General features: G+C 36.8%; 1 protein-coding gene across 2 annotated transcripts in view; it reads right to left on the reverse strand.

Moving 5' to 3' along the window:
* Positions 1-13,876, reverse strand: part of Vcan (versican) — a 99,413-nt gene that overhangs the window by 18,341 nt on the left and 67,196 nt on the right. For both annotated transcript variants that reach the window (XM_042690932.1, XM_042690931.1), the window contains 3 exons: positions 12,659-12,772; positions 7,030-7,188; positions 5,266-5,348 (listed from right to left, as the gene is read on the reverse strand). In XM_042690932.1, coding sequence (XP_042546866.1) covers positions 5,266-5,348; positions 7,030-7,188; positions 12,659-12,772 — 356 coding nt within the window. The remainder of the gene's footprint in view (positions 1-5,265; positions 5,349-7,029; positions 7,189-12,658; positions 12,773-13,876) is intronic.

Here is a 13,876-nt window from a genome sequence, read left to right on the forward strand (position 1 = left end):
TAAATTTTAAAAAAGTGAAGGGGATGTAAAAAGTCTTTTCTAAAATACTGAAGTTGAGACTATTTTGCAAAACAAAAGGAAGGGAGAGCAGGAATTAAGGAAAGGAGAAGCCACTAATTCTCAAGACTAGTAGAGCTTTGACAGACAGTACTGAGGGGCAGGGTGAGGTGCTCACCGAAGGGGTGAAAAGAGCCATGGAGATAGTGGAGGGTTCCTACTGTGAGAATTTGATTCCCGGATGTCAAAAAAGGAGGGTGTAAGATGGTGATGGTAATAGATTTAAATCCCCTGGAATCTACAGTTTGACCTTACACCACTTGGAGCGACAGTGACCACCCACTCACCCTTGGTCAAGCCAGTGAAAACATGTGAAATGCGCTGAGAGCTCTTATGTGATATTTCTTTGGCTTGTTTTACTATATACTAAATACAAATAGTCTTTAAAAGTCATTTTTCTTCAGGAAACACGCGGAATCTATGCCTTTTTGGGGAAGGAACATTCTCTTCAAATTTCTGCGTAATTGTTTTTTCTCAAATCTCCACAGAAAAGCTGCTCTGATATGACTCAAACATGCACCAGTGATGGAAGCTGGAATTGCCTTTCCCATTTTTAACTTCCAAAGTTTATGACAAACTTATTCCTATGACAACAGTGGATCTAATTGTTATCATTTCTAGTAGAAACATCTGTTTTTCTTTGCCGTAATACCTTTCACAAGCTTGCTATATGTCATTGTTATGGTGTGTGTGTGTGTGTGTGTGTGTGTGTGTGTGTGTGTGTGTGTGTGTGTGTGTGTGTGTGTTGCTAGAATGGAACTCAGAACCTTGCACATACATGATCCCTTTTGAGGGGATTAAAAGAAAAAATTTGCTATGTTTGAAAACTTACCTATTCTGTTTTGATGGTTTTTTTTTTTATATGAGTGCAACTGTAAACAGTTTTAATTTAGACAAATGATATAGGTCACAGGAGATTTAACCAAAAGACATAATATGCTCAATGTAATCTTTAAAAGGGAGTATAATGAATGTATTTTATCATTTGTTCATTAAAAATATGTACTCAGTATCTATCCTGTGGAAACTACTCTACTAGGTGCTAGAATAATAAAGATAGAGGTTAATTCCTGTCTCAGAATGTTCCTTGTTAGGAAGCCAAACCCATAGGGGTTAGCACTCTAATGGGAAGAACAGCACTGAAGACCAGAAACACTGGAGAAGAGTCTTTGCCGTGTCCAAGCTGAGTGAGCACGGCTTCTTGGAAGAAGGAATTTGAGGATCGTGTAAGGCATTTGAATGTTATAAGTTGAAATTAGCAAGGGGTGAGGGAACATGTTTACCACTGGGCCAAGTCACATAAAAGATAGGTTTTACTCCAGCAATGAGATGCTATTTTTAGGAAATATAGTGGCAAATGGAATGGTGGGTTTTGTGTGCTGTCCAAACAATATGTATTTGACACAGAAATCATAAGGAAGAAGTAATGCAAGTTCATAGTTAGGGAAGGTGAGAGCTGAGGGAAAACACTTCAGACTGGTCCTTCGTTTAACAGCTGGTTAAAGAAACAACTTAAAGGCCAGCATTTAATACAGATACCAGATAAGAAAAGTTCTTCAGCTTCAATGTGTGTTTAACTCAAATGGCTTAACTCAATGTATTTAAAGACATAACTTGGTTGGCAAGGAGAGTAATTCACAATTAAATTATTTTTCAGGGGTTCGAATAAAGCACTAGGTATGTGTGGCTCTTACAGACTCACAGTCAAGTTAAAGAATAACTGGTTAAAAGAAAGCCCAGTGATCAAATGAAAGCTGTGTAAAGAGAAAATAAACATAAATCACAAGGGTAGGGCTAGACACAATTTTCATTCATGAGTGAGTGCACTTTTGTGACATTTATCAGGCAAACATCCCAAATAAATAATGAAAAAGATTATTTAATATAACAGAAACAAGAACTTGGCATTTTACCAATAATATCAACATCCTATGGTAGGGGCTAACAATGTGGAAAGAAATCAATCAAAATCTGAAGAACTAGGGCAATACAGGATGACTTCGTCAAACAATATCACTAATTTAGCATAAGCATATGAAATGAATTAGTGTCACTGTGAAAGCACAACCATGTTAAATAGGATATAATTATATTGGAAGCTTATTGGAAGCAAAGATTATTTCAATAAAAGCAATTATTGAAATTGAGACCTAATATAAACTTGTTTGTTATTCCTGGGTTGTAAGACAGAATATCCAGACAGTGTGAGGTAAATACCAAAAGAGCCTTTTGTTTTAATACTGTTCTACCTCCCAGGATAGATAGGCTGTAATAAATCCTTCAAAAAAAAACAAAACCCTGAGGGTGAGAGGATGCAGAAGAGGAGAAAAATCATTCAACTATATAAACAAAGTCCTCCAAACATAGTGACAACTTAACACTATTTCCAAGTGTAAGCACATAGTGTTCACCCTGAGGAAGGCCTGACCATCTATTAGGGATATTTTCAAAAGAAGAAAACTTGGAGTAAACAGTAAAACAAAGGAGAGCTATTTGACTAAAGGCTTGCACACATATGGAAGCTGTTAAGGATATGAGTGACTAAAGAAAGAACTACAAACGAGTTGAAGAGACACCTAGACTGTCTCTGAAAGGAAGGGGACAGAGGAAAGGGTGGATTCAAAAGCAGGAAAGTGGGCTAGAGATCAGTCAGATGGGAGGGAGACAGGATTTTGGGGCAGATGCTCTTTTCTGTTCCCAAGTGTTCAAAGTTAAGAGACACTCCTTCGTCCGCTTTTATTTCATACAGAGTGAACCAAGAAGAAATTAAGGGTCTGTCAAAGTTTGTTCTGGATGTACTTGTGTCGCTTTTTTTTAATAAACGCCACTTGTGTATGTGTTTCATTTGCTGCCTTCTTCTAACAAAGGTTCTGACTTAAGTACATTTTGTCCTTGGTCTTCAAATTTAAAAAGTATGTTATGTTCATGCTGTATGGTTATGGTACATTAAGCTATCTTCTTTAGAAAATTTCCAATGAAGGTGAGTATTTCTTTCTTGACAAAGTGTCATGTTAACTAATTTACCAGAGTAAAGGCTTGTCTAGACTATGAAATTAGCAATTAGACTATTTTTTTCACAGCATTTGTGAAAATTAATGTACACAAGCAAAAATTAATTGAATCCTGGTGTTGATATCTCATGCCTGCAACACTAGCTACTCAAGGGGCCAAGATCTGAGAATTATGGTTTGAATCCAGCCTGGCCAGGAAAGTCTGTGAGACTCATTTCCAATTAACTACCAAAAAATTGGCCTTGGAACTGTGGAGTATGTTGTAGAGTGCCTGCCTTAAGGAAAAAAAAAACAAAAACGCTAAGGGCAGTGCTCAGGCCCTGAATTCCAGCCTCACTATCTTTATAAAATAAACATAAAACTTAGTTATGAGTTGTCTGCTTCAGCATAGATGATAACGATTGTCTTCCTCACCTGGAGGAAGACAAACTCCCTAATATTCCCACAAAGCTGCCAAAGAGATGCCAGCGTTCACTCTCATTAACCAAACTCACAGGACTTGGGGATAAAGCTTTATCCTAGACATCATGAGAAATAAAAGGCAGGGGAAAGAGCCACTTCTTTGAGGAGATGAATTGCGAATAGAGAGACAAGAATAAATATCTAGGAATACATGCATGCTAACAATGAAAGTATACTAATCAGTTCCATTGAACTAATGCCACATTAGACTGGGATTTCACTCAGTCAGGTCATTGTGTAGCCCATGATAGACTTTTTTATACATTCTACCCAAACAAATGTAATTATTCTAGGATCGGGCCAAAACATGCAGAAAGCTAGCCAAAAGGAAAGACTTTAAAGTAAGTGGTCCATATTTGAAGGATATAAAGGAAGTACAAAATAAAGCTGACCACTTGAGCCATGTTCATTCTAGCCTCTGTAAAAGAGGTGGGAGCTCATAAGTACTTTTCAATCACATGTATAATTTCACAGGAAATATCTGTGGGAGGTAGATATTCAAATAAGCATCACAGAAACCTAGTTTACAGGATATCAACAAGGGAAACCTTGCTAAAAACCTATGCTAAAGAATATACATGAATGAAAATTATAATAGTATTAATTATTTCAAATTTAAGATCATTTCAAGTGTGTTTATTTATTTATAAAAGTCCATAAAAACAAAATTGTCTATCTTCAACTGAAATTAAAATATAAGGACCCATTCTGTACATCCACTATTAGTGTAATTGACCAGTAGTATTTTCTTAGGCAAAGCCAAATGAAAATATTCAGACATAATGTTTACAGGTACAATTACTAGCTAGAATAATTAGAAGAAAATCAGACTATTGATCTTAAGGTTGGGGTCTCTACAAGTGATTAAGAGCATATTTTATAGACGATATACATTTCCTATATTTTCTTCATTTGCCAAAAGAATCTATTTTATGAACTTGAATAACATGTCTTTCTGATTTAATGTAAATTGTGATGACAGAGAACAAAACAGATTTTATTTCAAATTGCTAAATTAAAATTATATGTAAATTGTCTTCAAAATCAAATTCAAATATTGACTTTACCACTTAAGACCAATACTGCAGCCTATCTGACCTTCTTTTTATTTATCTGTCAACAGGTAATGGATTCACTGGACATGTAAGCATAGTTGAGCTCAGTAGCATTTCCTTAAGTGCACAGAGAAACTTTCCTGAACTAAATAAATACGTAAAACTTTTCCAGAAGCAGAGATTAGTTTGATAACAACACCAGAATAAATTTTCCTTTTTGCTAAACTCAATTTGAGATGTCAGGAAGATATGAAATGAAATTTATCTACTTAACTAGCTCACAAAGGCTTAAGAAACTGAAAAATAAAAAAAAGAAATTTAGTTTTCACTTTTTTAAAAAATCAAATTTAGACTTTACTGTTCACTTACTGTCTAGCCTAGTGAACTACAATGTTATCTGCACTACAGAAGCACCCAAGAAACATCATAACGACTGGCTAAGACACACTCAACACAATTCTTTTGGTGATCTAGTTTTCCCTATTGGTGAAAATCTGCCATACTCTTCTTTTTGGATTCACAGCTATGGGAGAGCTTGGAACTCCATGGTAACCCTTCCCTGACTGAAGCAATCTTAATGGCAGTCACTTAACATGCCTACAGCTTGATGTGTTCCCTGTAACATGAGCACAACACGATACCAAGCACAAGGAACTGCACAGATTTCATCAATGTCTTACCAATGTGCTGCCATCAGTCCAACGGAAGTCATGCTCAAACATCTTGTCATTGAGGCCTATCCATTGATAATCATGGCCCAGACCTGGATGGAAAATAACACCAATGTGTTCACTACTTTTTCCGTGTCTGGGTGGAAAATATACTGAAGAAATTATTTTCAGAGTGAATCATGCATTTTCTCTCCTGCCTGGATTTTTATTTAGTTGTTCATAAATATTCCTCCTATTTTATTCTTTCTTCTTCTGCACAATATGCTTTAAACTAAAAGGCTAATTTTCAAACACTATGAAATATTAAAATATGATACAAAGCTGATCATTTCTCCAGTACTTCATTTTTTCTATCATTACACATGATACACATTTTCTATTAATTTTTGATAATCCACTCAATTAGCTAAAATAAAATCAATAACTAAATATGATGTACACACTTATTTTAACACCCAGATGTTTCCTCTGAAAGAATTGTAAATAATGAACTTCTAAGTCAAAAATTTTCTATAAAAAATTATCCTAAAAAATAGTTACTTTTACTGTGAAATGACTGAATGGCAAATGAATCATGCAATCAAGTTAACTGAACACTATTCAGATTATAAATGAACAATTAAGCCCCAAAAATCTACAAAGCATTGTGGGAACATACTCAACAGCTCATCAAAGAGCATTTTGTGAGAACCATAGTTCTATATATTTGCTACATAAAAATATATACCTAGATGTCTTGCTGTTTGCTGTAGCAAGAAGTTACTAAATAGCTCTGAGAGTAGCTTTCTTCAGTTTTCACTCTTTACCTATTCACATTCTTAGGTAGCTCACTTTCTATAGTCAAAAATAATTAGAAATGGATAGGAACTTAGATGCACAGGGAATAAAACTATTCACAACTCAATTTTAATTAACTAGATTAAAAAATAGCAAAACTTCCTCCTTAACTTCGTATAGCACATGCAAATATGCAAAAGAGAAGTAATAAAATTATACGGAATTAAAGAAATTACAAGAATCATATTGAATCCTAAGAAATGACCTTTTTCTGAAAGCCAAATAACAAGACCAAATAGCCAAGCACTGGTGGCTCACGCCTGTAACCCTAGCTACTCAGGAGGCTGAGATCTGAGGATTGCGGCTCAAAGCCAGCCTGGGCAAGAAAGTCTGTGAGCCTCTTATCTCTAATAAACCACCAGAAAACTGGAAGTGGCACTGTGGCTCAAGTGGTAGAGCACTCACTTTGAACTGAAGAGCTCAGGGACAGTAGTACCCAGGCCCAGGGTTCAAACCCCACGACCAATTTCTAATGATTCGATCTTTAAGTAACATTTGCTAAACTAAGTAACACCTTCCTATTTTTTTTAAATTTTTTTGTTGGTTGTGGGGCCTGAACTCTGGGCCTGGGCGCTGTCCCTCAGTTCTTCAGTTCAAGGCTAGCTCTCTACCACTTGAGCCACAGGGCCACGTGCGGCTTTTTCTGCTTATGTGGTGCTGAGGAATTGAACCCAGGGCCTCAGACATGCGAGGCAAGCGCTCTACCACTGAGCTACCTTCTCAGCCCACATCTTCCAATTTTATAGTTGAATGTTTCCCTAGGTCAGAGTTCCTTGGGTGAGGGATTTTCATAGTTTATAGACAAGGGATGTAATCAAGACTAAGAAAGCTACTTCTTCTCAGTTGGATACAGAGAAAAGTAAAAAGGTCATGAGGAGTACAGCTTCAGGAAATTGTGTGTGTGTGTGTGTGTGTGTGTGTGTGTGTGGTACATACGGTTCACAAACACTTGCTCTTCATGAGACAAGATGCTGGTGAGGTGGGCTCCCTGCAGGCGGCATTCCCTTTCAGCGGCATCCCAAGTGCGTCGGTGGGCGAAGTATTTGTAGCACTGCCCTTGGAATTTGTGCCAGCCATAGTCACACGTCTCAGTGTCTGGGAAAAAAAAAACAACAAAGGGTGGACTTCATTAAATTCAGCTACGTCATTCAAACTTGGCTTCTCAAGCCAAGTGCTGACAGGATACCCAAGCCAAGTTCTATGCAATGTCCCTGAAGTAGCTGATTCATAAATTTGGTCACTATGACAAAGAAGTCATTATAAAATGAACCCAACTGATCCTAGCAAAGTGAGCGGCCGTACATCTTTAGAATGGAAATACGGATCTGATTGCAATTTCCTTCAATAAAGACATTTTAAGCAGGAAAATGCTGAAAGAGCAACCACCCAAAACCTCTATAGTCTCTACTGACTTCCGTGCGAAGCAATAGGGACTAATTTCTTAGCAACACCATTTTTTCTTAAGAGAATTGTTCACAAATGATAAGATAAGAACTCTGGCTAACAGGATTATCAACACTATTTGCATAACGACTTCAAAAGCTCAGGAAGTAGTCCTTTTCTGCTACTCAGAGACATATCTGGGGCTTTGGATGTATAACATTTACACAGAGGAGAAAAAAAAGTCTTGAGTAGGCAGCCTTGGTGATACAGAATGTGTTCTCTCTTCCACACCAAAAGAAGAAAAGATAGGGAACTTCAAGTGTTATGTTCATCAGGCCTTTAACTCTATTTAAAGTGAAATAACCTAACCCAAGTTCTTGATCTTTAGGTTTCCCTCCCCTCGTCTTCCCTCTACTCTCCTCCCCTTCCCTTTAGTCCCCTCCTGTCTTCCTCTGTATTTCTGTTTCCTCTGGTATCTGTTCCAATATATCTGAATATTATATGGACAAAAGACTTCAGCTTTATTTTATGTGGGTTTTCAAGAAAGCAGCCTTGCCATAGTCACTGCATTCTCATTGACAACCTGCATTCAGACTCACCATCCTCTGTATTAAATTACGATTAGTAAAAATAATTTTAACTTTCCCAAACCATATCTTACAAGTGTATTGAAAAAGTCACATATAAAATATGATGAAACTGAAAAGTTCATGAAATTTCAGACACTAGACAAACCTTCCAGATTGCTGTATTTTTTTTTAACCAGTCAACAAAACTGCAATCCTACTCTATTAAATAAGTGCTTGTTTTCGATGAGACTGGGTGGCCAAATTGAATGTCACATGATCTTTTGACTTTCAGTCAGGTTCCTCCTCCTCATATAGTTGTGGGAAAGCATGCATTCTAAGGGATTTATCTGTTTCCCTCTCTGGCTTTCATGACTTAGACATTGATCCTACAACAGATGCAGCATATCTCTGAAGGCAGACTCCATTTCCGTTTAGTCTATCAATGCTGTTGTTTAGTTTCAGGCAGCTGACTAATTGTTTTGAATAATCTGCCCTCCAAATTTGGACTTTGAGTCAAGTGTTATTTGGAGATCACCAAATCTCCTGGGAAAATACTCGGGACCGAGCTAGATGGTTTAGTTTGAAGAGTAGCACTCCGCACCCAAGAATGAAGCCAAATGTGACCACTTGGACAGTAGTTTTCCTTTTGGGATTCATTTGGAAGAATTCAGAGGTAGAGTAATAGAGGAAGAGAGGAAATATGTCTTTAGGAAGGATTGGAGAATAATTTAGAACACCATTGTTGCCAAAGTCAATACTATAATATTACAATACCGTCATTTTCCTTAACTTTCAAAATTGTAATTTAAAATATGCATTTTAAAGTTAGCAGATCATCATCTCTTAAATTATACATTAAAGAAAACTCTACGCACTTAAAAAGTGTCATCTGTTAACCTAAATGATTTTAATTTGTCTTTTTTTCTCCTTTTGTCTTTTGTCATTAAAATAGACTATCATGACCTACTTCTTTCTCTTTTACAAAAACCTAACATGACCATAGAATTTAGGCTGGTGACTTTGACTCTGCTACAATGCTGCTATAGTTTGCATACAGAATTGCCCACCCACAAGTTCATGTGTTTGGGAGCATGGTGTCTCATGTGGAGGTACTAAGAGGAGATACAGTTTTATGGAAGATAATTGGATCATGAAGGCTCCACTCTCAAAGTGGGTTGATGATTTTCTATGGAGTGTCTGGTAAGAATGATTCATGAGTTATTACAAACAGAACAAGCCTGACTCCACACCAGGATCTCTTGAATCCTACCTTGTTTTGTGATCTTTCCTGTAATTCCCTTTCTGCTTTCCTGTCATATGTGATGGAGCAATAAATCCCTTACCAAAGACTAACTACATGGAGACAACTTCTGTTTGGCTTCTCAAGTCTCCAAAAACAGAACTAAGCCTTTCTTCCTTATAAAATTCTCAGGATTGGGCTGGGAAGGTGGCTCAGTGGTAGAGCGCTTGCCTTGCATGCCTGAGGCTCTGGGTTCAATTCCCCAGCACCACATAAGCAAAAAGGAAAAAGCTGGAAGTGGTGCTGTGGCTCAAGTGAGAGAGCGCTAGCCTTGATCTGAAGAGCTGAGGGACAGCTCCCAGGACCAGACTTCAAGCCCCACAACCGACCCCCCCCCAAAAAAAAATATCTCAGGATTGAATATTCTGTTATAATACCACCAAAACATGTTATGACAGATATTTTCCTCAAGTAGCAGGTACATACATTCCTATCTTGACCTGGGTGTCAAGGATGGTTTCTGTGATAAACCAAGGCAGAATACTTTATCAATCCATACTGTGTAAACTTAAGTTTCCTAATGACATATATGCAAAACCCAGTTAATAGAATATCGATCTTTGCTGTTTAAAAGCCAGGTTTCCCACATTGCATTGAATTTACATTATTCATGAATTCAACAACAAAAACAAAGAGTTTACATGCTAAGTAGCATCATCCAAGATGCTTTCTGGGCAAGTAAGTTAAGTTTAGAATTAATCTATCTGAGTTGATTTGTTTTTCTAATCATACCTAAAAACAACCTCATTTTATTGAGTGAAACTCTTTAGGATGGTATTTCCATGCTACTTTTGTTGCTGTTATTCCTGAGTTTGAACTATATAACCAAAACCTTTGGATGGCATTTTCTTAAAAATTACTGAAGGTAATAGAAAGCCACCTCTGCCTCATAATTCCTATAGTGTGTAGGTTGTCCTACAAAGTCCCAGACTTATAGTGTATGAAACTTCTATTCATGATTATGGGAACTCTATTACTTTTTTTTTTTTGGTCAGTTGTGGGGTTTGAACTCTGGGCCTGGGTGCTGTCCCTTGAGCTATTCAGCTCAAGGTGAGTGCTCTACCGCTTGAGCCACAGTGCCACTTCCGGTTTTCTAATGGTTTTATTGGAAATAAGAGTCTCACAGAGTTTCCTGCCTGGCCTGGCTTTGAACCATGATCCTTGGATCTCAGCCTCCTGAGTAGCAAGGATTACAGGCCTGAGACCCCGATGCCCACCTTCTATCACTCTTAAACATCCTCACTGAATATTTTTCTTTTTGTGCTATCTATGCAATGTCTCTGATATATAGTTCTCAAGTCCTAAGAATCTGTGAACACTTTGATCCTGTGTCTCTCCAAGATGCATCATAGATTTTGTGGCCTGTTTCTCGACTGTTCCAAGAGCCCTTTGTAGAGTTTATTACTGTTGTTCCAACAAAATCTGTCCTGACTTTAGAGTTACTGAGAATTAAGGAGTTCCTAATGAAGAGAAAGGGTCAGCTGAAGAAACAACGACACAGTCATCAAAGCACTTTGCTTAAAAAAAAAATGTTTAGACAATAATGCTGCTGCTAATGGAGAAAACATTTGTTCTTGGGCCACCTGAAAAGAAGAGTAAAAGAGTCCTTACTATTCTGGCAATAAATCACAGGAACACAGCTGCACTGGGTAAACAGATCTGGATGGGATATTTCTCATCAAATGAAGTGGATGAAAGTTAAACTTGCTTGAAAATCAAAATGAATGTACCTGGAGTTAGGTGACACCACTGATCGAATAAACAGTATTTTTTTTCCAATAGTCTTTTTAAAAGAAAATTCCTTGTAAGAATGTGTGTACCAGTCCATTCATCAGGTACATGTGTAAATAAGTTATTTATCTTTGAGAATTTTTTTAGAAGTGTGAAGACATTGACAAAAACTGAGATGTGGCCTGTTGGCTTTTTTTTTCCCTCAATAACTTCCTAGACATGTGACTATGAGCAGATATCCCTTTACCTCTCTGAGCTTCACTTTCTAACACACTTAATGCTTAGAAATATCTTGTCAACCAAATGAAATAATGCCTTTGGAAAACCATAAAATATCAAGAAATAGCATCTCTTTTAATTCGCTGTCCAGAATGACTTACATCACCAAGATCAGGACCTTTTGCTTTATTCAGAGCTCTATTGCCAATTCAGCAATATCTAGTAAATAGTAGGAGCTTAATAATTACTTGGTGAACAACTGATGTTTTTAATTGCTCCTAGGACTCAAAACTAATGAAAAACAGAATAATTTTAATATAGCTGAATGTTCTAAGTATGTCACCCTTCTCTATTCTTCAAAAAGTAATATATTTCTTACTTTTCTAGTTTAAGAAAAGGATCCTTCTTGTTCTGTTTTCATATTTAAAATTCTAAGACAAATTCACTCTAAGCAACAACAACAACAACAACAAAAAGCCCAAAACTTAACCATTACCCAACCATTGTAACAGTAATTCAGTCCATGCTGCTTTCAGCTTTGCTTTAATTGTAATGACATTTGGATTAACACCACAAAGCAGAATGCAGGGCCAAACCAATGTGTCTGAGTGTCTAATACATTTTCATTTTGTCTGGAGGAATGGAACTTTGGCACTGGGTAGTTTGATCAAAGCCAAACCACTGCAAGACTTTAAGGAGAGAAAACCAGTGTTCTGAAGTTGAATGTGCTGAGCATGCAATCTAGCTCTGACTGATGGACTGAGAAATAGTACCACTAACCACCTGAAGTAGACTCCTAGGTTGGTTATAAAATGGAAATTATAGAGACTATGAGATTCTAGGTCTTTTGTTTATTGAGAAAAAGTAAATGCTTTTAGTAGAAATAGTTAAAAAAATTCTGGCAAGCAATGATATATTATCATTTATATAGTATACAGTAGGTAAAGTAAATATATTCTAACAATTATAGCAACTCATCATCCAGATATGATTGATTATGAAAATTAAGCCCATGTATTCCGACTACTATTGCACTTAGTATTCCTTGGAACACATTCTACATTAAGGTCAATGCCTAGGCTGTCCTAGGTTGTCTCCAAGAAAAATTATGGGAGGCTAATCCTTCTGTTGGTTTAGATGTCCTGAAATTCAGCTCAGTGTCCCAGTCTGCAATTCCAATGTATAACCAATCATAACCAAACAACCATAATCAAGTCAACACCGTGGTTGAGCTATTGTTATTCATACAAAGGGAGAGTTAGAAACTCTGTAAATTTACTCTACAAAAAAGACTATGCAGAAAGGTCAGCCTTTTGAATAGTATCATTAATGTTCATTAAGCAGTTTTTGTAATGGTTCCTACCTTGTTCACAAAGTGCGCCGACATAGCTTGGAAGGCAGAGGCATCTAAATGTATTGAAGCCATCCACGCAAGTAGCTCCATTCCGACAAGGGTTAGAGTGGCACTCATCAAAATCTGAAATACAATGATAAAGGCCCATGAAAACACTTTAGGAAGGAATGAAAGAATTCTATTTAATGTGAGTTGGGCAAATAATACATGGTTAACTGATTAAATTTGAATTTCATATTTTTTAAGAATAAATGAAATTTTGGTTTATGTGTATGCATATAAATATATATATATATACATATCACTATTTTATCTGAAATCCAAATTTAACTGACCAACTGCATTTTTAATTTGCCAAGTCTGAAACCTCTAAAATAATTTCAAATACAGTCACAGAACAATTTCAAATGCATCCAGAATACACTGAATTGCTATTCTTATTGCTATTAGGTAAATCCAGTTAGCCCTGAAATAGATAAGAACTCCTACCCTCCTATATTCAGTCTTGGTTCACACTCTGATTACTTGGATGTGAAATATTCAAATATTCGAAGTACCTGACTTCACTGTCCCTCTTGCCACTTCCTCATCAATATAGCCTTCATTTTGCTGTCATCTTTTTTTTAAATTATATTTTATTTTGTTGTAAAGGTGATATATAGAGAGGATCCAGTTAAATAAGGTAACGTATGCATTTCCTGTTGAACCATCATGTCTTTTTGGACCCAATCTTGGTAAGTTTATTTATTTATTTTTCCAGCCCTGGGGCTTTAACTCAGAGCCTGGGCACTGTCTCTGAGCTTCTTTGTGCTCAAGTCTAGCACTCTACTACTTGAGCCACAGTGCCACTTCTGTCTTTTGCTGAGTAGTTTTTATTGCAGATAAGAGTTTCACTGAGTTTTCTGCTGGGCTGGCTTTGAACTGCAATCCTCAGATCTCAGCCTCCTGAGTAGCTAGGATCTGTTTATTTGTTTGCTTCCAAATTTCCATGACTCCTCATTCTTCAAAGGGTGGTCCTTGAATGTCCTCAATATCATCTAAGGATTTTAGAAATGCATTTCCCTAATTGTCCTTCAGCTGACGGATTCAAGTATTTTGGAATGGAAACAATAATTTGTTTTCCCAAACCTCTGGATGATTCTTATGTATGCTAGTGTCTTAGACCCATTTGGCTAGAGTATGAGGCAAAACTATTCAACCAAGTCAAAGCTGAGAACTTTATAGAGG

This window comes from Dipodomys spectabilis, unplaced genomic scaffold, assembly GCF_019054845.1.
Source record: "Dipodomys spectabilis isolate Male_0828 unplaced genomic scaffold, ASM1905484v1 ptg000140l, whole genome shotgun sequence".
NCBI classification, from domain to species: Eukaryota; Metazoa; Chordata; class Mammalia; order Rodentia; family Heteromyidae; genus Dipodomys; species Dipodomys spectabilis.